At 43.9% G+C, this 25015-nt stretch overlaps 1 protein-coding gene across 2 annotated transcripts in view; it reads left to right on the forward strand.

Annotated features, from left to right (window-relative positions):
- The window catches only part of ramp1 (receptor activity modifying protein 1), a 29085-nt gene extending 8174 nt beyond the window's left edge, over positions 1–20911 (forward strand). The window contains exons 2-3 of one of the 2 annotated variants that reach the window (XM_029847697.1): positions 10771–10909; positions 19355–20911. In XM_029847697.1, the coding sequence (XP_029703557.1) occupies positions 10771–10909; positions 19355–19613 (398 nt within the window). In that variant the 3' untranslated portion in view covers positions 19614–20911. The remainder of the gene's footprint in view (positions 1–10770; positions 10910–19354) is intronic. The other variant, XM_003962104.3, reaches the window with a different exon arrangement.
- Positions 20912–25015: the final 4104 nt, after the last annotated feature.

The raw sequence follows: 25015 nt of genomic DNA on the forward strand, positions 1-25015 counted from the left end.
CTGAGAGGACTACAGTTAGAATTACCTTAATTCAAAGCTCAATAAAACAGAGCGACGAGACATGGGCTTAAACTGAGGCCCCCCACCAGGAATGTGACCCCCCGACACACACCCTGTCTCTCTGAATCGGCCGTGCTGAACTACATACTTGGACTAAGTAACAAAGGGCTGCGGATTTGTGTCTTGATTTGGTTTCAGGGCAGTTTTATTCAATTCCTTGGGTTCCCACACGTGTTAAATGTTAGCAGAGCACCCAACATTCCTGGAATGGAAGCTAACACAATATCCAAAGTTTACGGAGCCTCACGTGGAAGTCTTAACTTGGAGTTGTAGGATATTTCCGGCAGTGCTTTTTCATTTAATATATTGTTAATTCAATCATTATTTCAGCATCCTCACGCAATCACACTGTTCTTACGAAGTGTGGAACCTCCCCATATTCCGACTTCAATGATATTAAATGTATCTTCTTCTCTCTGAGCGGGATCATTAGGGACAGGAAATGGTCGCAGTCTGTTTAATTTACGCCCCACAGAGGATCCTGTCTGTTAAAGGAAGTAAAACATCATTTATATTGATGGGCGAAATTGTTTCAAATATTAATCACTGAAAACCAGAGAGGGAAAAAGTCAGCAACTCTGTGATTTCATTCCTACTTTTGGCCATTTGGCCCTCTGCTGCAGCAGTTTGGAGTGGATGAGTGGTTTGGAAGCTGCAAGCGGCACTCTGACACCGGGAGAGCCAACCATCAGTCCTCTGAAAGTCCCTCTTAAGCCACTCGAAATTCTAATCAGCCCATGAAATGAACATGCTGTTTTCCATCTGCCCGTTTAGCTCTCCTAATCCCAAAACGATTGCTGCCTCTGAGGCTGAAGTGCTCTGCATCACCCCAGAGAATGAAGCACAGGAACATTAACAGGTATATTTACGAGGGCTGTGGATGTTTACGACATCGTATTCAGGTGTCATTGTCACGCGTCTGTGCAGCGGATGACATTAATCTTGTTAAATTAAATCAGGGGTTTAAGCTCTTGACTTGGCTCTGCGGCATGAAGAGCTTCTCAAGGCCAAGATTTGGCATTAACTCTGAAAATTTCCCAAAGCAATTAAATATATTCCAGTTTCTGATTTCATGACCCATTTTCCCCACACATGAATGTAAATCCGGAAGGCCAAAGGCTCCGACTCTTCAGCATTCTTTTTCATGTCTAACCCCCCCTCCCCACACACCCGTTGGTCTCTTAGAAACACAATCAAAAAATACACGTGAAGCTATGAATGACACAAAAAAGCAAATCTGGAAATGCACAACCTGAACATGCTCAGCATCGCTTATAAGAATGATTTCCAGTCATTTGAAGGCGAGGCGGCTCGCTGGCGCGGTAATTAGCTCGGCTGCTTGTGTTTCCTTTGAGTGAAGGACACTTGAGATCACTTCACTAACACAGAAAATGTCAAATTTGATGATAATATACACAACACTTGAAAAAGTGGAAAATAATCTGAACATCATTGGAAAACTCGGCTGTTTTGGAGGGACATTAACACTCCTGACCTAAAACCTAAAGAGAAATCCTAAAGACCTAAACCACACTGGCAGGTTTTCATGTCCTTTGTGCTCACAGAGGTAAAAGCGTGTACAGTCGGTGTCTCCTCGGCTCCTTTCTTCCCTCCCATCTTTTGTTCCTCCCTCTAAGTGGTCCTGACTGGGTTATAGCCTTCCTCTTCAGCTCATACTGCCTCCTCAGACCTCTGCTCCCCTCTGCTCAAAACTGCTCAGACAAACAATCTGCAGCTCTGTCCAATTTCTCTGCAGCTGCTGCTGCTGCGTAACTTTAATAATCTGGCGAGTTTGAAACCCTCTGAGCTTCTGCTGTGTTTTGCAGGTTGTCGTTGTGGTCGTGGTGAGTTGTTTACACACGTGAAGGCTTCTGTTTTTGTGATAAACCTGCTCAGGTTTATTCTCACTCTCTTTAATGTCTTTAGTGAGATATCTGATATGAGTGGACTCCTCTGCTTAATTAGAGGCAATTTAAAACGGTCTCTTGGTGCTTTGATGGGAGAAACTTGTTTCTTCTGCTCTCCCGCAGCACGAGGAACAGCTTAATGAGTCCCATAGCGCCTCTGCAGTCTCAGAACAAACTAAACGTCTAAACGTCTTAAACATTCTGAAAAATATACTGCTCATCAGCATCCGAGGCCTGTCTGCTCGTACCTTCAGGATGGGTCCGTAGCTAGCTTACATTATCCCCTCGTGCTGAAGGTTAATTTTATATTACCAGTGCTTTGCTGAAAGCTGTGCTTGGCATAATCAGCTGCTGCTGATGGAGAAGGCCAGACATGAGAGACGCAGACACATTGGTGCTCATTTAACAGCCTGCTGCAGGTGGAGAGACGTCCGGGTGTTTGCGTGTGACGGGGATGATGGGGGGGTCGGGTTACAGAGGAAAGCCATGTGTTAATTAAGAGGCGTGAGCATCAGAGCAGCGTGTGCTGGTGTGTATTAGCATCTCCCAATATCAGCAATCAGAATAATCATCTAGATTATTGCTATAACTTATGTCTTATTTGGATGACATAGTCAGACGTATCCCATCAGAGCCGGAGTGTGTTAGGCTGCCGCGTATGGATTTCATAGAAATGTGGTTTCCCGCAGTGTCATCAAACGCGTAGACACGCTACACATCATCGATCGCGCTCGTCCTTTGAGCTGGAAACATGGACAGCGTCTCCCAGACGCTGGCTCTCACAGCGTTCAGCACATTAGTTCATTAGTTGTTGCTGCACCACTGGATCCTGCATGCAGGAACATCTCTGAACACTGGAGCCTGAACCTGGGACAGTCAGCTAACACCGCTTGTTTTATCGGTTTAATAGGTTTAAAATATTTCTTCAAGCTTTCCCCACTCTGTTGGAGTAAATCCCTCTCTCCATCTCTCTCTCTGCCTCTCTCTCTCTCTCCAAAATCAATTATAAATACAATCAAAGCTAAATCAGATCAGATAGCTAAGACTCCCTGGAGCCTCTGCGATAAGAATCTGATTGAAGCAACACCATGTAAGCCTTTATTATGTTCTGGTTGCCTCTTCGTTCCGGTGGGGACAAATAATTTAGGAGAAATAGACTATTTATGTATTACATTCCACCAGAGTGTGTTTTTCATTTTTGGAATATTGATTTCAAACAAAGACAACTGTAGACTGAAGCTGAGATCACATAACATTCAGCAAAATTGTAAAAATATCAAGCCTAAAATCCAGGAAACACCATCACACGAACAGCTAGAGTGTCCTCAATAACCCTGGAATGACAATTAAACTGTTGGCTACACCAACACGTGGCTGCCTGCGAGTTATGCAACAGCTGACGTTTGTTTGTTTGTCTGTTTGCAAAGTATCTCAAAAAGTTCTGAGTGGATTTTAATGTCAGTTAATGAGCACGTTGGGTCATCGTGATCACCATTTATTAAAGTACAGGCTCGATTGACAAAAGGCACCATGAGGGAAATCAGGGCACAATTTGACTAAACGTGGTTACGTGTAATGCAACGCGTGTACGTTACTACTCACGGGTCTCTAAGTGTTTACCATGGTGATTTTCTTTTGAATTGTGCACACGTTACATTTAATTTGGTCGTGCCAACGATAAAAAGAAATGTGTGCTCGATTCTGACGCCATTGAAAATATAGTGCTCGATATAGTCCTCCCACAGGCTCCGTAATAACGGGCCCAGGAACAGATGACTACATTTGGGTGATGTTCCGGGTCCAGAGGGACTTGACATGATCTAACAAAGATCAAAACCAAGTATCTTTGATCATAAAACCTGCTGCGTTACGTAATCTTGTGTTTATACTTGGGGTGTAAGTCACAATGTGTGGGGGAATGAGCGGTTTGATGGAGGTTTGAGCTCTCACAGACCCTTGTTGGTTTGATTATTTAAATTCTTTCAAAAATAATCAGTCTAATTTCCCAAATGATATTTACATCTTGATCAGTAAGCAGAGTTCAGTTGCTTCTACTCCAGCGTTGCTTTTGTCCAACATATAAATAAATAAGATTTTGCTGTAAATTCTTTGAGGAATGTTGCACGACTGTGACCCCAACCAGCACCCACCCCCCCAGACAGCAGTCTAAAGAGGTGATATGGTAGTTATTAATAACCCTCATTTGAACGCTGTCCCTGTTGTTAGTGTTTTGGGGGGGCATCTTTCACCCCGTATTAAAGGAAACAACAGATGATTAAAGAGAAGAATATTTGTAATAAAAGAAGTTGGCTCGCTCTGTCTCTGCACTCCAGTTCTCCAAAACACGAACATTAGGCTCAGTAGGGATTCTAAATTCCGCCAGGGTGTGTGTGTGTGTGTGTGTGTGCCCTGTAGCAGACTGGTACCCACACCTCCTGCCTCTAGCCTGGTGCCACTGGGATAAACTCCAGCGCTGCCGTGGCCCCCACTCTGCACCACTTAACAGGATTACTGACAGTTGAAGAGAGTTTTTTTGTTGAAGCCGACCGTCACGTCTAACTCAGCGATGAAGGGATAAACCTGCGGTGTTCGTCGCTTTGGCTGAATCTGATGCTGCGCTTCTGTCAGTGGGGTTCTCTGACGCGGCGTGATGTTCCATTCCATCCATCCAGCAGTTAAACAGCCGCTACCTAATAATCGAGTGGGTTGGTCTGTGGCCTGACTCGCGACTCCTCGGAGGTTGATCCTTGCTTCCTTTAATCTTTTAAGGCGCCTCTCCTCGCGTTGGCGTTGAGCTTTACCATATTCCTTTTAACATGACCATAAAATCGCGATAACCAGGGGTAATTGGATAATTGTAATCAGTCCATTCAGTCCATGTATCAGAGTTCCCAAGAGGTGAAGATCCAAATGTGGCTCCAAGACATGTTGGTCTTTTGTCCTGTGGCGAACACCTGCCTCCCGTTTGTTAGTTTTTATTTTGAGAGGAGACTCTCCACACAGAATGCTGTTAATGTTGTGGGAACTGGAGAAAAGACCAAGGGACGGTGGGTCACTGCGCAGACTTTTCTGTTTTTCTGTGTGTGAAATGGGAACATGCCCTTTTTTCCGAGCACACCAGCTTGGAAAGGATGATATAGAAAGTCAAACAATGAGTTCCGCAAACTTTCCTCAACTTTCTATGAGTGTGAACATCAAACGGGCTTCTGCAGCAGGAGTGCTGAAGTGTGTGGGTTGTTTAAAATATGCATAAACCCCCTGCCTCTTTGCAGAATCTAAATTGAGCTGTCAGAGAAAAAAAAAGCAGATCTCTCCCTTTTTTCTCTTCTGTTCCTCTACCGTTGAGACAATTCATGACTAAAATGTGGTTTAAAGTCAAAGAAGTGGGTGTTTTGATGTTAGATTGGGTTAAAACACCGTGGAGGTCAGAAAGATTCCAGATCAAAGGGCAGAAATGAAGCCTGAGTCATCACGGAGCAACCGAGCAACAGCGGACAGAAAGAGCGAGGAGAGGAGCATGCTGGGTAAAATGTGCACAGATCATGGCTGCCTAATTAGTTATGCCCTCGACCTTTGACAGAGCATCTGTGTGTGAGTCAGAGGCCTGAGAGTCTCAGAACGGCTGCTACATACAGTAGATCCATACATTATAGCTGATAAAAGAGAATTTCCCTGCATTCATTTCAGTGTGAAACTCTACGAAACTCATGCTAAGACGATTAGCACGTATCGACCGATGTGAATTCTGAATCCAATGATTTGAATTAAAACTGAGACTAAACTCGGTGTAGCTGTGGTTCACTCAGAACGTATGTGATTACTAATTATCAACAGGATTTGTGCGACCATGGAAAGAACACGTGGATGATTCATGACATACGACAGATACATTAATCAGATTCCCAGCCCCCCCACCCCACTCCCGCACAGAGAGATAAGAATAAAATAAATGTGCAGGGAGCTCTGTCACATTTCCATAATTTCAAGGAGAGCTCGGGTGGAATAAACTTCAGCTGTTTCAAAGCATTGAGCTGCGTGTCTTCATATCTAAACTAGTTCATCTGCTTATAAATCACTCTGAACTGGGGAACTAGTTCCGTGCCGTCGTGAGAAAAAAAACCTCCACAGAAATTCTGTCAAAGTGTTTACTGAACATGACACCCTTAGTGTCTCGAGATCAACAACAAATTGAAGCAAAATTCGAATCTTAAATGCAGCAGCTTCTCTGCGGAAATGTGCACGCGCAGCATCAAAGACTGTCTGTCTCAGATTCCGCCGCTACATTTTTTCCCGCGTATTGCGCCGCATCAGCAGAGGTCAACTTATAGCATTAGCAATGAGTGTGCTAATGAATATACAAATGTTTTATTCAAGCACGTAGCGCGGATCATGTCCGCCAAAACCATCTGTGCATTCACATGTGGATGTGGGTTTAAAACATAGATTTAAACCCTGAAGCTCTGTTGAGTGCGAGTGCACGCTGTAAAGCAGGGGTGGGGAACCTTTTTCATATCAAGGGCCATTTCAATTTTTATAAAGTCTGCCGAGGGCCATACTATTATGAACACATACCTAGGGATGCATAAAAAAAGACGAAAAAAAAGTCTATAACCACTGTGTTACTAAGTCTCATGATTGCTGCATTTGAATTTGAATTATTTATTTAGCACACATGCATATGAAATCACCAAGAAAATAGAATAAAATGACAAACAAGTAAAATATGTTTACATGATCATATAAAACAATTAAAAAAAAGAGGTGCAGAGTTGAGGCAAGAGACCCATAAGGGCCTGTTCGAGGCCTCTACTCACAAAAACTGCAATACAACAAGATAATCAAGAAAATAAATGAAAAGAAAGAACGATAAAGACAATAATAATAACAACTAGAAAGCACTCGGAGAGCGCAGACCTCCGCCAAGCGCAACAATTCCTGGCATATTGTGATTTCCACCATAAATATTAGTCCCACATATACTTTGACTACATATTTAGATTCCTTGACCATAAAAACATACCGTTATCCACTGGAATCATAACAATATGTCTTAGTTCAGTTATTTCAGTTATTCACGAAAAAAAATCACGCTTTGAAACAATTTTACTTTCTACGGCGCGAGCGCCTCAGCGGCGGCTACGAGGCACATTCACGAACTCTCCTTCGTCGTGAGGTTTCAGCTTCGTGGCTATTAATTCACTCACCACAAAACTTGCACGCGTAATATTCTCTCTGTCGGTACATGGTCATGTGAAAGCTGCTTGTTGAGCCTCCAAACTCCGACAAAGAGCGTTAATTTTATCCAAACGCATCTGTCCTTTCAACTCGTCGAGTTTAGCGTGTTTCGAGCTGTAATGGCGCTCGAGATTTGCCTTTTTCATCACTGCCAGCGCCTCGCCACAAACTAGGCACACTGGCTTGCCTTTTACTTCAACAAAGAAAAAATCATTTGTCCATTTCTCCTGGAATACACGGCATTCTGCATCCACCTTCCTTTTCTTGACAGTCGCCATGATGCATCAATTTTTCGTCCATGTCAATCAGTCCAGCCCACTATGTACATCACATGCTGTGTTCACTGACCCTGACATAACCGTCTGTTTTATCTCAGAAAACGGGAAAATATTTCCTCTTGTTACGAAAGAAATTTCAGGATACGAAAGGCAAAAATACGCTACCGCTGCTACTCGCAGCTCGCGGAGTTTAGCGAACGGTCCCACTGTATAAGTGCACATATAAAATATAAAAATCTTATTGCGTTGCGGGCCGGTAGAAATGGTCTCGGGGGCCGTATACGGCCCGGAGACCGGGGGTTCCCCACCCCTGCTGTAAAGGAAACCCACGGAGGAGGGATCAAGGCAACATGAAACATGTTGCCTTGAGTTCATCCTGCTTCAGAATGTCATTGATTTCTCACACAGGTTCTTTTCCACCTGTGTTATTGAGCCAAATCTGCTGACTGAGTCCATTTGTATCCTGTAATGTGTGTGTGTGTGTGTGTGTGTGTGTGTGCGCGCGCGTGTGTGTGTGTGTGTGTGTGTGTATCATGCAGTTCAAAAGAAGTGGAAAAAGTGTAGGAAATGTGTGGAAGCAGGAGTCACTGTTAAATATTCCTGTCTCAGAAGGCTGAAGCTGAGTAAGGTTCTTGTTGGGACCTCTAATGGACTCGAAGCTCGTCCAGCAACAATTACCAGAAGATGGATGCGGGTTATTAAGACCAGGCCCATAATGGGGGATCCTGCTATTGATTAAAGGGGAGACAAGACAGTAAGGAAAGAACAGAAGGAGCTAAAACATACATCTTTGCCTTTCTAAACCCTTATCCGGATGCGGGTCTTGTGAGTCACCCGAGCCATTTCCACCACCCCCATCAGGGGAATCCAGAGGTGATTCCAGGCCAGTCGACGGATATTATCTCTCCACTGTGTCCTAGGACTACCTAGAGCACAAAACACCTGCCAGGGAGGCATCCTGACCAGTTTCCCAAAGCATCTCAATTGGTTCCTCTCAATGTGAAGTAGCGGCTCTGCGTTGATCTCCTTTTGGATCTCTGAGTGCCTCACCCTATCTCTAAGGCTCAACCCAGACACCCTTGGGAGTAAACTCATTTCAGTCGCTTGTATTCCCGATCCTGACGATAGGTGAAGGCTTAAATGTAGATTGGCTGTTAAACAGAGAGCCTCGCTCTGTGCTGTCTCTTCATCACAGCGGGCCTGCCTTGATCCGTCTGGCAGCGTTCCGCTCCATTTTTTTTGCCTCTTGAGAACAAGATCCTGAACTACTTAAACTCAACTTATTACCAGCACATCAGGCTACAAGTTGTCAGCTTGTTCATCTCAGGAAGCCCTCCAAGCCTATGTTCATCAAAATCTTCTCTTTTTTTTGGTCTCACTTCGGAAGCTTGTTTGTTCCAGCATTGTCGCTGCCAGTGTTACACTGTGAGGGAAGATATCCCTTATGGAAGCGGCCAAAATGACTGAACAGCTGAAGATGTGACCTCTCAGAGGTCAGTTCTAAAATGCAGCATGTTTCAAAATCATCACTTAAAATCCCCCTAATGGAACAGAATCGGAGGACGTTGTTGTGATAAGGAAAGATTAGATGATTTCTGTTATCCGTAAACAAAACCAGCCTTGTCAGGGCCTGTGGAGGATTCCTTTACATCTTTTCACATTTAAGTCACTTAAGCAAGATTGGATCTAGAATAAACTCGAAAACTGCAGCCTTTCACCTTTTCCTTGTTTTGCTGCTGTCAGAGGCCCAAGGGGCTTTTAGCTGGTACCCTGACTGGGATACTTCATTATGCATTTTGTTGTATTCTTCAGGCTCTAATCAACAAACATGCCACAAAGCTATCATTAGCGCTAATTTAGCCCACTCAACATGTGGTAGAGGGTATGATGTTCCCATGCAAAGCAAACTGGAGCACCACAGGGGATTTAGATTGTTTTCTTACTGTTCCATTGTTCTGAACCCTGCAGCCAATCAGATTTGAAGGGCATGTGATTGCCTCCTCAGAGATTTTTTTTTTTTAATCTGCCGCAAAACACATTACATATGCAAATTTTAAATCACACTTTCATTTTTACTTATTTGTTGATGTTCTTTCAACCATCTCTCAGGATGAATCAGTCATGTAGGACGTTGGAGATCATCCTCGTGGTCAGGTGAGGTGCAGGATCAGATCCTGGAGAGATCGCCAGTCTGTATTCATTCAAGGATGTACCCGCTTCCTGCGGCACATCTGCCCAAATAAACGTTCCCCGTTAAGCAGAGAGAGATTCTCTGGTGTACAAACGTGCTAAAGGTTACTTTTTGTCTGGATGAGATGCTGAAAGGCTTCTCAATAAAGCCAGGAACATTGGTTCCTGAGGCAGAAACAGATTTTTAAAATTCCCTCTTTGGTTCTTTGAGTTGTGCGGATAAGCCCTTTTCCTTCACAGTGGGGAGTCCACTTTGCAATGTAAACAAGTTATTCATTCCAAACTTTAGTTCCTGTTTTTTATGTCTAAAACAACAAAATATGTGATTCTATATTCTGTTTTCCTGCTGTGTCAGAAATTGTTGCAGAATATCAACACGCAGGCAGGAAAAAAACAGCTCACATCAGCGTTCCTGGGCGAGCGAGAAGAGAGGGAGAAGCTGTATGTGGAATAGAGAGGTGCTGCATGGAGATCCATGGAGATCCATGGAGATCCACTTGATCTACAAATGGAAATCAGTGTAGTCTTCTGGGGAAACAGGAAATTACAAAGTCATAAAAAGATGATACGAGGTGTGGCCTGTATCTAATTGGATCTCATCTAAAGATTCCTCTTCTTCTTCATTTGACTGGTTAATTTATCAACATTATAAATTAGGAATTAGGAATTAGGAATTAAACCCACAACCAGAAGGTTGTGGGTTTAATTCCTGTGTGGGTTTTTTCCTGTTTCCTCCCACTGAGCAGAAAACATGCATATGAAGGTGATTGAAGACGCTGAATTGCTCCGTGGTGTGAGACGTGTGGGAGTCCAGCAAACGACTGGCGACCTTTTGTAGCTCATATAGGTTCCTGTTTCAATGCACCAACGATGAATAGTCACAACAGCAGCAAGAGATTCGGCCTAAAGTTAAAACATCAGCATCATTTAGGCTTTCTACTGTTGGAAATCCGTGATCACAAACAGGGTGTTTCGACGGTTTCTTTGAGAACACGAACCATGTGCGCTGAGCTAAAGTGATGAAAATGGACCTTTTTCTGGGCTTTCTGCTGTTTTCTCTTTCTTGCCATTTATCTTCCCTTCCTTCCCCTCTCACTCAGCTGTGTCCCAGTGTGTGTCTGCGTCGGGCTGCGGGCCTCAGTACGAGTTAGCCATCGATGAGTTCTGCCTGGCAAAGTTCAGACTGGACATGCAAGAGCTGGATCAGGGGCACTGGTGTTCCTGGGAAGACACGGTCGAGTGAGTAGCACACACGCACACACATGAACTGAGAGGCACATCAGAAGCCCTGTTACAGCCATAAAGACCCAAAGAGCTTCTGATTTTATGACACTGGTGAAGCAGTTCTGCCAGCAAAAAGCAGTAGTTTAGAGAAAACCTGTTAATTTGCTGCTAGATCTACTGTATGCACGGATCCACCATTTTGGCCCCTGTCCAACAGCAGATTAGATATCAGATGAGCGAGAGAGAACAGAGAGAGTGTAAACAGTGTGGAGGCACTGGACATAAATGCTGCACCGTGTCATCACAGTTCAGTAGTCAGATGAAATCTAAATCATGTGGAATTATCTAGCATATTATGATGCTGCCCAAAGGGCTCAAACGTACGTTCTGATCTATCACCGTGTAGAATTAGCATTTCTTCTCCTTTGTGGGCTTCATATCTGACCCAAGTCTAGCCTCAGTTAGTCATCGGACTGCCTGAAGTCAACCATTACAGAGCAGGTAAGGTCCAGCTGCAACAAGGGGCAGAGCAGTAATCAGAGACAAAGGATTAAAACGTTCCGCATTTATTTGCATTTCTTTTGATTACGAACCGTGTTCACCTCCAATGGGGGCCTCATTGTTTTGATTTTGTATTTTGGGCGCGCTGGCACTTTCTTTCTGAACAGGAACCACCGTGACTGTAAACAACACTGAAACTACTGACACCGGTAGAGCTTTGTCCATTTAAAGCAGCTGGATTGGGTGGGAAAGGTTGTCTCTGAGGAGGCTTTTTTTAAAATTGAAAATACCAGCAGCAGCAGCAAAGATCCTGCTGGGAGAAAGTTTTAGAAGAGCAAAGTGAGACTTTAAGGGTCATTCTGGACTGTATGTGAACACCTGGAAAGTAATTTGTCCTTTGCAGAGTGTGTAAGTGACCTAAAGGCCAAATTCACGGGACATCATCTGGATTTTTGTTTGCAGTGAAAGCGCTGGTGGAGCAAGCATCTCCCCCTACTCCTGCTTTTGTTTACACCTTTTTGAACGCGGTTCCCATCGGAGAAACGCAATCTCAAAGATATTGCGTTGTGGCAGCGGGGGAAGTGTTATTAGAGCGCCTGGTGCAGCGCGCAGTTGTTGTGGAGAATTTTAGAGAAAATGGGGGTACAAACCTCCGTTGTCATGTCAGGGAACGTGTATTTCGTCGTTTATTCCCCTCAGATCAACTTAGTCACTGACAGATTGATTTGCATGTCGGCATTCGGTGTCCCTGAAACATCTGATTTGTTTGAGGTTAATTTAAAAGCAGAACTCAGATGTGAAAAGTGAGTTTGGATGGTCGGCAGTGACCGACGTCACATCAGCGGAGCTCAGATGTGGATAGAAGGTGCTCTGGACCAGACATATTGCCTGGAGAAACAAAAGAGAAATTCTTTCTGAAAGAGGTCAGAGTTCATCAACACAAGCTTTGTACTTTTGAATGAATCACTCGAGAACATGACGTCACAGCGCCCGCTGGCAGCCGTGGCGTGGCCAGTGAAATATTTATAGCGGCAGAACACCTCAGAGGCGGACATGCGAAGATACGTGGACATTGTGAAGGCACCGTGAGCATTCGTGAAATTAAAGAAAGTGAAGTTACCTCCTTCCGTTTATGGCGTATTCTGTCTATAAACCCAAAACTGCTGTGCTGCACACCCAAAAGGCCTTTCTGAGGTTTTCCATTTATCCCTACAGCTGAAATGGAGGAGGGAGGTTACAGCAGCTCTTTCCATCCATCCATCCATCCATCCGTCCATCCATCCATCCATCCATCCATCCATCCATCCATCCATCCATCCATCCATCCAACACACCACAACATGAATGCTGCGTATTGAATGGAGAGGTCTAAAACGGGTGTATCACTTATTTTCTCTGTAAACATTAAAACGTCAGTTGATCCTGGGATGGAAATATGTGGAAAATTAGGAGTAAAGAAATGTACACGTCAGCATTTATTTGTGGTTGTTTACACTGAGCGTGCGTGACTGCCAAGCACAAGGGCCAATATCGACGCTCACTGCAGGAGGCACAACTTAATGATGCCAGTCTGCACAGAATCACCTCGGAGTAGCTGCAATTTCTGATAAGTTATTAAAAAATGTTTGAGTTTAAAACTCCAGTGCATATCTTTGGTTCTTGGCAGGAAGTCGCTTTACCTTCAGACTGATTAGAATTGATTATCGGTTTAATTAAGAAACCGAGAAGAGAAGAAACCAGGGAGCAGATGGAGACCTTGCCAAGTGAGTGGAAACTGGCAATGGACTCAGCACACATACCAGAGACATGAAAGTTGCTGCAAATTAGTACCAAATCATTCGGTTTGCAGCCCAGCAACTCCCGAATGTCATAAATCATGTTGGTGATCTAGAGGCAGGTCTGTAAGGGAAAATACGACAGGTCTGTTCATGGAAGACAGAAAGAAGCGAACATTGAGCAGGAGAATTTCCCGTCGATTCCTTTAAAATGAAATCGTCAGTGGTATTATTTGTTAATGAGACTTTTGTTCCTGCTACTTTTCTTTAGCTCATGTCACACAAAAATAAACTTAGAACTGATTTGGACCCTTCTGCTAACTTTCAGCAGCACATTTTACGTATTGAGCAGGTTCCATCTACTCTTGAGGTCCTTATATGCAAACTCACCTACTTTCTGCTAATAGCACCTCTTTTCTCAAGGTGTCTTTATTTGTAAAACACCTACTAAAGTGCACCGTGAGGCTTCATATTTATTCCGGTGACTAACGTCGAGGAAGAGCCTTGCAGAGCTTCACGTCTTGTTTACTCCCTTGCACACAGCTGCTGTTTTCCCAACCACCGACCTGTTCATTAGCATAATCTCAGAATTAGCTTGAGGTGTGTGTTCTGATGCAGTTATCTGTCCACAACATTAATGCTGCTTATTGTCCTTATTTTCTTGTGGTTTTGGTGGATTTTGGTGAGTCTAACCGAGTCTCTGACCAAGTATGTTCTGCACAAGAGTTAAAAACACCTTGAAAATGTGTACAGAGGAAGTGCTAAACTTTGATAAAAGCATTGCACAAATCACTCAACACAATCAATTTCACCTATGGATCCTTGTCTTTTACAAGGAATGATGGACAGATTTAATCCCAGGCCAATGAATGTTTACATGATGGCTGCTGAAAGCCTTTGATAGAAAATTGATGAGAGGAGCTGAAAAATAAAAAGAACGACCATAAAGAGTCTGAGCCAATGCTGAGCAATCATGTTCAGTTAGTCAGCGCCAGTGACGTCTCTGAACAAAGCCAGGAACAATTTCATTGCTCCGAGCTGATGACAAGAAGTGTAATTACGAAGCAGCGCTGAGCTACTTTGGCAGATAGAAACAGAAAATCCTCTGCAAAGCAACTGGGTCCGGAATTCTGTTTTAATAAGCAGCACGAGTACAAAAGTAGAACCAAGCGGTATTTAAAAGAATTAGTAAAAAGGTAGTTCATCCTTCTTTATGAAACATCACGATTACCCCAGTATCTGCAGTAGTTTGAGTTGAATTTAAAGTATCTTCCAGTCTGCTTCTCCTTTCTGGAGAGGTTGGGGTCACATTTAATATATTTTAAAAAGCTGTAAAGGAATAAAAGAACTTCAGCTCTTTAGGATCTCATCAGCTAAGATCCAGTGTTGAGTGACGGTATGAATGAAGTGTCTTTATCCTTCCGCCAGTGTGTCTGGCTACAGGAACCTGTTAGGTTATTTGGCTAATTGAGGTGAGCCATGCTAAACATGGCGGCAGCTCGCCTTCAGCCCTGAAGCGCGCTCGTAAGCCTCTCTTGCATTATGCATCAACAGTTCACACCAGCAAATATAACTTTCCATCCCGTGTAAGCAGACCAGTCCCAAACTCTCCGAGGAGAGAAAATCCTCTCTGCATGTTTATTTCTGTTTATCACTGCAAATGCCTCCCGAAAAAGTACGGCGGTGATTAAAAGCGGGCAGAGGCCGCGTTAATGTAGGATCGGAACAGCCAGTAACTTCAAAGATGCTTTTTTTTTTAACGTGTCCGTCTTTGTCCCTCTGTGCTTGTCTCACACGCTGCTGGCTTGTCGTTTAAATATAGCTCCTTCCATGAGCCTTTTCTTCTGTGTCATTGTTGGAGGGTATTTTGGTGAAGCAGCCATGCGTGCCTGTCAGCCGTCTGTAATAATTTGAAAAGCCTCTCGAGAGGGAGCTCACGTCGGTTTCGTGCATATTTAAAGCCAGGATTGTGGAGCTCAACAGTGTGGAAAGCTAATTGAAGCTCCCTTTCTGTGGACCTCTGTGATTAAACGGCCGATTAGTCGGTGATTAAGAAGTGGATTTGCTTCATGTTTTTACAGCTCTAATGAGCCGGTAACGTAACATCCAGCGTCACCCGGAAGGCTGAGTCACCGCTACGGGCGGCGGCGGCCTGTTTATTGGTCCTAACGACGGGTTCATTAATCTGACTTTTTTTGAGTTTGATACAAGCAGTTTCCACTTTCTGAAGGTCATTTTTCGGGTGGATATGTTGCCTTCCACGTGCGCTGCTGCTGCCAGAGAGGAGAACGCTACAATTGCTCTCCGCCCTTCAAAGGAGTCCACAAGCGTCCTTTGTTGTCGCAGCTCCAGTTTGTTAGAATTGCACCTCTGAAGTCTCATTACGTTAGCCAACATTTGCATGTAGGTGCGTGTTTGATTTAGAACTAGATGTGCACAGAGGTGTGCACAGAGGTGTGCACAGAGGTGTGCACAGAGGTGTGCACAGAGGTGTGCACAGAGGTGTGCACGCGCGGCACGAATTGCTCCCCAATTGTAAGGCGACAACTGTTGTTGAAACTTGATAAAAGAATTTTACACAATGTCAGAACAAGAAAAGTGGAATATTCTTGCTCTCTCTCTCTCTCTCTCTCTTGCGTGCACACACACACACACACACACACACAAACACACACACACACACACACACACACACACACACACACATACGCAGGCACGCAGACCCAGAATCCCCCAGAGGAATCAAAAGATGCTGGAGGTTTGCAGAATAACGAAGCAGGAAGAAAAGGAACATTTGGTCTGATGTCCTCTGAAGTGACAGTTTGGCCTGTTTTCTGTTCTTTGGTTGCAGAACAAAGACTTCCTCTCAGACTGTCTCTCCTCTGAGCCGTCATGACCAAAGGGAAAAGAATGAATGATTGAAGAGGGACTTTAAAAAAAAAGAAATGTTTGGGCTTCCAGCGATGGCAGGTGGAAGACGTGTCTTTTGATACCCCAGTAATGACTTTCTCTATGTAAAATAACAATACTCTTATTTTCTATACTTCTTTCTCGAACCCTTTGATGCGTACATAACACGCATCGGTCCCCCAAGGGATCAGTTTCTCATCTGAGTCATATTTTTTCCGAGTATTAATGAACCGAGATTGAAAACTAACTAGATCTATGTGTTTGATTCACATGCTGCCCTCAACGCGACTTTAATCTCAGGAGAATTTCAGCTTATCTCAGGCAGTTTTGGCATCGTTTACTGCAAATGTCCACTGAATGAAGGAGAAACAGGCACCAATTAGTGAGAGTGAATTCCACCTCTGCATTTCACCGATTCTTGATGCACCAGTAGTGAACACACACCAGCCAGGAGCCTGTTACTGGGCCTTGGGAGCAACGGAGCCTGGCTGCCTTGTTCAGACCATTGGCCGTTCTGGGAGAAAAGAAAGTGTCAATTGGACATGGACCATGGTGCACTGCTGCTCGTGTGGTGACACACTGACACTTGTGTGCACAGCTTCATAAACTAAGGGCCCCGTGAGGGGGACACAGGTTATTCTGACCGGCTGAGACAAAAGCCTCCAAGTGAAAATGTTTCAGCATATCACTCGTGGATGAAACCAAATATCAAAGCCAAAATATCCAGATTTTTGGGCCCTGCGAGCTTCCGTGTCCGTACCTGATCTGTGTGTGCAGAGAAAAAGGTGAGAGAGATCAGCAGAGTTATCCAGTTACCACCCAGTCAGTCCAGTTGCTCAGCGGAGACGTCACCGTGCCTGCCAGGCAAGACGTAGGGCTGATAACATTACAGTGGACGTGTGATGGAAATATCAGCATCACCGATCTTTATAAATGTCTTAGCTCTTGTTTTGCTGGGGGCCTGAAACAGATACTGATGCAATAATGACTTAATAATGTGTGTGAGTGCATTAGTTGGCCCGTTTGTCATTTTTAAGGCGTGTGGTCAATGCAGGAATCCTGTGACGAAATAATGAGCCGGTAATTTGTTTCATCCCTTCAGACAGTGACGGCGTTGGTCCGGGCGGAATGACCCGACCCACTCAGATGGCGATTTAAAAGAGAGGTTTAACATGGCTAAATATAAACAGCACATAAATGTAATATGACTCAAAGGTTGTAAGGAGGGCAGGAAGAGACAAAATACCAGTATCAGACTTTCTCTGGGTTCATGACAGGACATGTGAGCTGGCTCATGACTTTCTCCATACATCTAGTCAGACTGGAATTAGTTTCAGCACATCGCGTCGCCTCTGTGTGTGTGTGTGTGTGTGTGTGTGTGTGTGTGTGTGTGTGTGTGTGTGAGAGAGAGAGAGACAGAGACAGAGACAGAGACAGAGGGAGAGAGAGCACTGTTTAAAGAAAAAGAGATGATGACAGAATGATAAATAAGCATATTCAAGCATATAACAGATAATTTAACAAGTAGAGAAGAACGACTTAGATCTTATAATGCAATAATGCAAATTCACTTATGACTCCATTTTATGCACATTATGATCTGATCTAATCCAGATTACTGCCATTCTGAGTCAGGTGTCAACAGACAGACAAAGGTGGACCGGGAGTGAAAAGCAAATGAGATTTTAATGAACTCACTCAAGCAAGCAGATAAAGAAGACATGGGGTTAAAGAATATGCAAGGAAAAGGTCGGTAAATGATAGAGCTTGATTTAAAGTCAACCCTGAGTCTGAGCATACGGCAAAGCTGATTTGGCTCTTTTACTCTGTTTATCATAAACATCCAAAAACTCCAATTAGCTCTACAACATGAGCAGAAATCTTGTTGTTTTTCTCCCCGGAGGCAGGAGTAAAACTGCAGAGGTAAAGAACTCCACCAGACAGACACAATTAGCTGCGTGCTGCAGCAGACACGGGGCTGCGTGCTGGGGGTCAACAAGCCCTGAGCTGAATACATCAACACAGACCTCCGGTTGGAAGGGAGGGTCCATCTGCAGCACTTTTGAGGAACATTAGGATGTGAACAAGTAGAACCCTCAGGTTCTACCAGCACCACCTTAGTGCTGGAGGCTACAGGGACAAACCCAGAACACCTGTTCATCACTGCACATCTCAGTGGCTATTAGCATTAGCAGAGTGAGCAGCCAACACTTGAGTCATTTTAAGTCTTGCCATAAACTCGAGGATGTTCCAAAATGAAAACAGTGAGAGACGACCTTTCTGGCCGCGGTGCTGCTGAACTTTGCTCAGTCGGCTCTCGGTGTGGGAACATGTGGCCCGAACTGTGATGCACGCCTTGTGTCTTATCTTATACCGTAGCTGACCTTAATTTGCGCGGTGTCCTCTGCGTGCTAGATCATAATAATGGGTCATTACCTCAATTATGGCTCAGTGAGCTCCCACGGTCAAACGGCTCAGGAGAGGGCAAACACACACACCCACACACACCCACACAAACACACGCTCGGTGTAAATAACAAACTTGTAATTCAACTCTTCCTTTCTTCCTGTTACATAAGATTGTCATTTCCACACACTCATTTTAATGACATTGATTGTTCTATAGCATCCACTGAAGAGTAGAATATTGAATCAGAACATGAACATAAATGTTCGGAGTTTTTACTTTATATCGCTGCTGAGGATGTTCCATATATGAGTCAGCTGGACTCAGGTAGCTGCCAGTTACACACATTTCTACAACAATCTCCGCACAGGGGTGGATTATAAATCATAAGAGGGGCAAGATTCATAGGAACGTCCAACAAATTCTACTCCTCAGTGTCACCACGTCTTCAGTGCCATGAATGCACATCCCTCACACTGGTGTTTCCCCTTTTAAAGGCTTCACTGAACAACTTAAGGATAAGTTGAACGTATCTGTCCAACAGGGGGGTTGAGGATGACGACTGTGTTTACCTGCAGCTTACAACCAGAGGGCCTTGTTGATTATTTTGACAGTCGTGCCCCCCCACCCCCCCATCATCACTCCGTTAAATCATCAAATAATGAAGCTTGTGTTAGAGGATGATGCCAGTGTGCCCGCAGCGCCACTTAAGAATCTTTTGTTGTGAAATTAATTACTATCTGTACAACCTCTGGTTTTTAATTTACATCAAACAAATGCAAAAACATCCCCCTGATAGCAGCCCTGCTCTTATACGTGAATATTTTGTGTAAATCAACTCATTTTCTTTTTATGTTGCTAAATAAGCAGAATCTACGGTGAGCTGACCAACTGCACCTTCCTGGTGGCGCTGAAGGTGGGATGCTTCTGGCCCAACAGGCTGGTGGACGACTTCTTTATCCGGGTCCACAGGCATTACTTCCACGACTGCTCGCTGTCCGGCCGCCTCCTCCGGGACCCTCCCAACGGCATCCTGGGCCCCTTCATCGCTGTGCCCATCCTGGTCACCCTGCTGATGACGGCCCTGGTGGTGTGGAGGAGCAAGCGTAGCGAGGGGATCGTGTAGTGAAGGGAGGTTTCCGGGAGAATGAACGGCTCCGTTTGTCACTAAGGTTTGCATTTGATTCACCCCCTCAATGGCCAAAGAAACTCTCCAGCGTTTCACGGGGAATCACATTGGAGGCCCGGCTGATGTAATAAACTTAGAATCTTAAACTGAAGCGTTTACAGCCCCCCTCTGACATCACCCGCCGATTTGAGTAATTTATTCACTGTGGACTTGGATAGTGGCCGGTGGAAGGATGAGGTCAATGTGTTTGCTGATGTTGCCACTTTAGATGCTGAATTTTGTTGAGGTTGTGAAATTAATTATTATCTGTACAAAAACCAAGGCCCGTTTCCAGGGAACCCAGGAGTATCTGATGTAAATTCACTGTCTGAATGTATTTATAACAGGATCAAGGTATCAACTCATTGTCCTTTGAATTAATTTCTTCAACAAATTGGTTTTAGTTCTGGAATATTGAGCAATCAGACAAGCTCTTTCTCAGGTCTGACCCAGCCCCGGATCGTTTTTATGGAAATGGGGAACAGTGGGATGTTGGGTGAAATGATGAACATCAGCTGGGCGAAGCAGGAACAATGAAAATTGAAAGGCAGCATCACACTGAGGTGACAGGTCGTCACTGGGGTCAAGGCTGTGCTCGTTCCTCTCTGTGGTTTCCATCCTCCGTCACCAAGGAAACTAAAAGGACAAAGTGCCAGTAGACCCTCAGGTAGAGTTAGTGAAGGAGGACAGCTAATTAAGCACATCTCCACTCGTCTCGCCAATTATTCTCCCGCTGACACCTCTGACTCCGCTGTCTCCACCATACCTGCAATTACAGCACCCAGAGTGACCAGCTGAGGTGGGGAAGAAAAACAATGTGGATGGAAATTAAAACAATTTTCCAAAGAGAAAAATCACAGACTACAGAGAAAACATAAAACAACAGATTAGCCAGCGTCCGCCTCTGCTGAGCAGCGCCACAGCCTGAAGCAGTTTGTGCATCGCGGACCTTTGGTTCTTACCGGTCTGTTTGTGTGGGGAATGTTTCCTTTCTGATATTTTTAAATGCACTTGTTCCTTTATAGATTCATTGACCTGCACATCGCTTGTCAGAAAAATCGCACATAAAAAAACCCTCCCACACTCCCCAACATGATCTCACTTTATTTTGTGCCAAAAGTTCTTGTAATACAAAAAGAAAGCTCGGAACCGTGGAAAATGTACCATATTCCTTTGAAGTGTCTTCTAAAGGCTGTTGAGATGTACGATCGTGAATAAGAGGTAAATAAAATGAATAAGGCGTCTGATACACTGAGGATTGACACGTGTGCGTCTGGGTTATTCACATTTGTGCTTGTGTGGCTTCAGTTCCATCATGTCGCTGTTTCATTTGTAAAAGTGTAAAAAAAGAGTGAAATCTTCCAAGTGTTGAGCAAACACGTCATAACAAATGTGTTGGAACATGTGAATTGCATCATTTTTTAAGTCCCGATGAAAAAAAGTAAATGAAGATGGTGAAATTTAGTTCTTTCTGCAGCCAATAAAATGTAGTCGAAGTGTTAAATGCCCACATTGTTGTACTGATGCCACTTGGGCTGTGAGGGTTTGACTGGAGTGAGATATCCCCTCTGCGAAATGTGAGATCTTTGGCAACTAGAGATAAAAACAGCTGGTGATGGTGAAATATTTTCAACTTCATGTGAAATTGGAGCAAAAGCATCAAACTAACAAGGGGGGAGTTGATGTCAATGAGAACTGGCTGGAAAAAAGAATAAAGAAAATCTAATTATCTGAATCTTCAGTTTGATTTAGTGGTTATATACGCTCTGATCCGATGAAACGTTAAAGCTTCCGTTTTTACTTTTCATAAGCAGAAAAATAAACAGTTGCGACCTCATGTGAATAAAGGTGGAAATAGTTTCAATTTATCTCAGATAATCACATTTTAAAGTGTGTCGCCATCATCCACAGCGTTCAGATTGAACTGCCACTTTATTTTCCTTTACAGAGATCTAAAGTCCAATAAAAATAATGCCCAAAAATTCCTTCCCATGAAATCTGTTGGTCCCTTAAGTAAAATCTGCTCCATGATAACTCAGGAGAAGCTGATCAACAGCTCAACTGCTGATGGCCTACACGGTTATTTAAATAACACAAAACTAATTAACATCGAATCTCATAATCCTTGGGGTTCCAGAAGGCTCATTATTGGGGACATTGATTTTTCATTGGCTGATTTTTGTGCTCTACCAGCTGTTTTCTTTCCGTCCATCGCCTGGAATCCGTGTCCCTCATGAGGAGACGACAAAACCTGGAGCGTGAGGTGGAGCGTTTGAAAGTGTTTACTGTGGATTAGAGGATTAAATGACAATAATTGGCACACGGACAAGGACAGAAACACGGATGAAACACTTAATTTCACACCTCTCCTGTGATCAGAGCAAGAAAAATGCAGACGAGACACAGATTATCCTGAATATAAAAGGAAGGATTTTCCTTTCTTCACTCAGACTATCTGGATTAACTCTGTCTCCTTTTCTTTTGGCTCAAAAACGCTGATGCGGCTTTGGACAGAATAAACCATCCAATTTTTGGGTTTTACAACGGACATAATGACAAGCTGAGGAGAATAACCAAACAAAACAAAACAAACCATATTTAATGTCAGGCTCTATTTTGTGTTTTTTGTGTTTACTGTGCACCAGCATGAAATGGATTTTAAGGGTTAGGGTTAGGGCATAATTTTATCTCACTTTTATGCTAGAATCATTTAGGAAGAAGAGAGAGTTAAAAGCCAACAAAGTTGAGGTTCTTCTCACTAATTCTGCAGGTTAGCCACAGATGCTATAATGTCATTAGCAGATGTCTGCTGCAGATGTGAATATATGTTGTTTCCAGGGCTCAGTATGTGTGTCACAAATCAATCAAAGTTCCCATGAGGCCCGGATGTATTTCCGTCTTTCTGGTGATTTCCCAACGGAACCTGAGACAACATTTCAATCTGCCATCAGCAGATGAGACTGGAACAGGAACTGCCCAAAAAAGTAGATTTCTGCTGTGTCTCAATAAAGAAATAGCTGTGTGACTCCATCTATGAAGGGGATTTTCTTTGACTGCTTCATTCTCTCTCAGAATTATGGAAAAAAAGAAGCGTGTGGAAAGTATTATACATTACAAAGCCTCCCAATGTCAAATTTCCCTTTCAGATCATAGAAACTAGTCCCATGTCTGATGTCCTGATCTGTTGGAAGAGGAGAAATAAAGGAGGAGGAGAAGAGGGAGGTCTTCATCTGTGCACAAATAAGGCATTTAAAAATGTTCTGGCATCTGCTCAACCCTGGGAGGAATGTGGAGACTGATTCAAATCAACCAAACAAGGTTTGGTAAATTCACCTGCACCAATATTGACCCAGCTGTCATAAAAACCAGGAAGCAGCGATTCACGCAGGCAAAAACCAGCACGGCAGACGGTTGCCAGGCGGCAAACCTGCAGAATATTAGTGCATCGAACAAGCTGAACAAACCGATGAGCTCCTTCCAGTGGCGTGCATTTTAGAATCTGCCATGTTTGTGTTCATTTATAGACGTCAATTAACCCAAAACTTGAGGCTGTTTGATGAAATGACCGTGACAAGAGTGAGACACTGAACTGAGGCTTTGGCTCTGATCCGTTTGTCTCCACAAGTGTTCGTAGTTGCTGCAACATGAGAAGAAACTCTGATTCCAACACTGTGTCAATGGACAACGCCATTGTGGTTGCCATGGTGTCCGTCCCCTTTGCACTCACGTAACTCTGATTCTCAAAAAAAAACCAACAGATGCTCCCAGAGCCAAAGGACTCTCCGGACTCCTTTGGAGTTTTACCTCGGATCTGCGTGTCCATCGCTGGTTCAGGAGAGCGGGAATTGCTCCTTTTGCAGGCTGCAGCCATGCAACCTCCCTTCAAGCAACATTTCCCCACCTGATGACAACAGGCTTCACAGGGGCTCATCTGAGGAAGCGCACAATAAAATGCACTACAAAGGTATTTTTTAAGGAATGAGGTCCAAATGTAAACAGTGTAAACGAGGCAAGGCATCGTTGCTGCACGCAGGAGGTTGTTCTGTTTGTGGCCAGACAGCACGACCTTAAACCAGCAGCCAAAAATAGTTATCAGATTATTTCAGTGTTGCTAAGTCTGTTGTTGGGGGCTGAGTTCTCCGCTGTGGCCAAGGTAAAGTTGATATGAGTGTTGTTGTTGTGTGGTCTTCGGCAGCCTGATCCAGAACTCTGACTCATCTTGGGTAAACATGCAAACCATCAACAGTCCAGAGCAGTTTTGCATGTCCAGCATGCATAATGGTGGGTGTGTTCGACTCCCTTCCAACATGTTTTACTGGTAAACACTGAACAGCTTGGTGGTTGGTGCCGTCCGGAGTTTAGAAGACCTAAATACGCCTCAAAGTTAAACCCAAACTCTGTTTGCTGCCACTCCAAAGTTGAAATTTCAAAAAATTGCATGTGCGCTCGACACATTGAGAAAGAAACAAGAGCGGAGGCTTTTGTTTTTAATAACTCTCATGTGCTGGATGTGTTTCTCTGACTGTTGGCCTGGCTGACTGTTTGCAGCCGGCCGAGCGGCTCCCACAGCACGATCAAGTGCCTCCCACAGCTGGAACCAGAGTGTGGGCAGCTTTTTAAGCAGAACAAAGGAAAGAGAGGCACTTACAGGCAGACACAGGAACACACACACACACACTTACACAACCGCCACTTCACATGTGACTGTTCACCCCTCCACAGGGAGGAACACCTGGACACAGAAAACACAGAAGAGAAAACCGAGAAAAACCAGAGTAAATGCAGATTCTTTCTCCAATTCTGACGTAAACACCGTTCCTAAACTAACCTCTGTCATACAGCCACTGTGGACGTCTGTGAACGACGATGAGGAGAGGCATCATCTTCATTAGAGAGAATCATCTTTCTCCTAATTCAGGAGCCATCTGCCATTTCTGGCTTCAACTCAGCCTCATCATTCATGAAAGCTCACATCCTGCAACATGATGATTCCTACTTATACATTATTATTGATAGTGCATCATTAAATCTGCCTTTTCAACCATTTATTCATGTCTCCATTTTACAATACCGTCATGACTCCAAACTACATCCTTAGATTAAATACATGTGATGAGATTTAATGAACTAGCTGAATTATTTAAATGTACCTGCGTGGATTATGATCATCTTTTCTTATCCTAAAAATACTGTGACTGTAAATATGCGCCCGTTCCATACATGTTAGAAGTTCATACATGTCAGAAATCTTTGTTTTATTCCACACGGAGACAATGTCAAAGTACATAATGCCCTTTCATGTGTGCTTCATGTTGTGGGTGTGCATAATGGATCAGTTATGCTTAAGCATGTGCAGCACG

This window comes from Takifugu rubripes, chromosome 1 (assembly GCF_901000725.2).
Source record: "Takifugu rubripes chromosome 1, fTakRub1.2, whole genome shotgun sequence".
In the NCBI taxonomy this organism is placed as follows: Eukaryota; Metazoa; Chordata; class Actinopteri; order Tetraodontiformes; family Tetraodontidae; genus Takifugu; species Takifugu rubripes.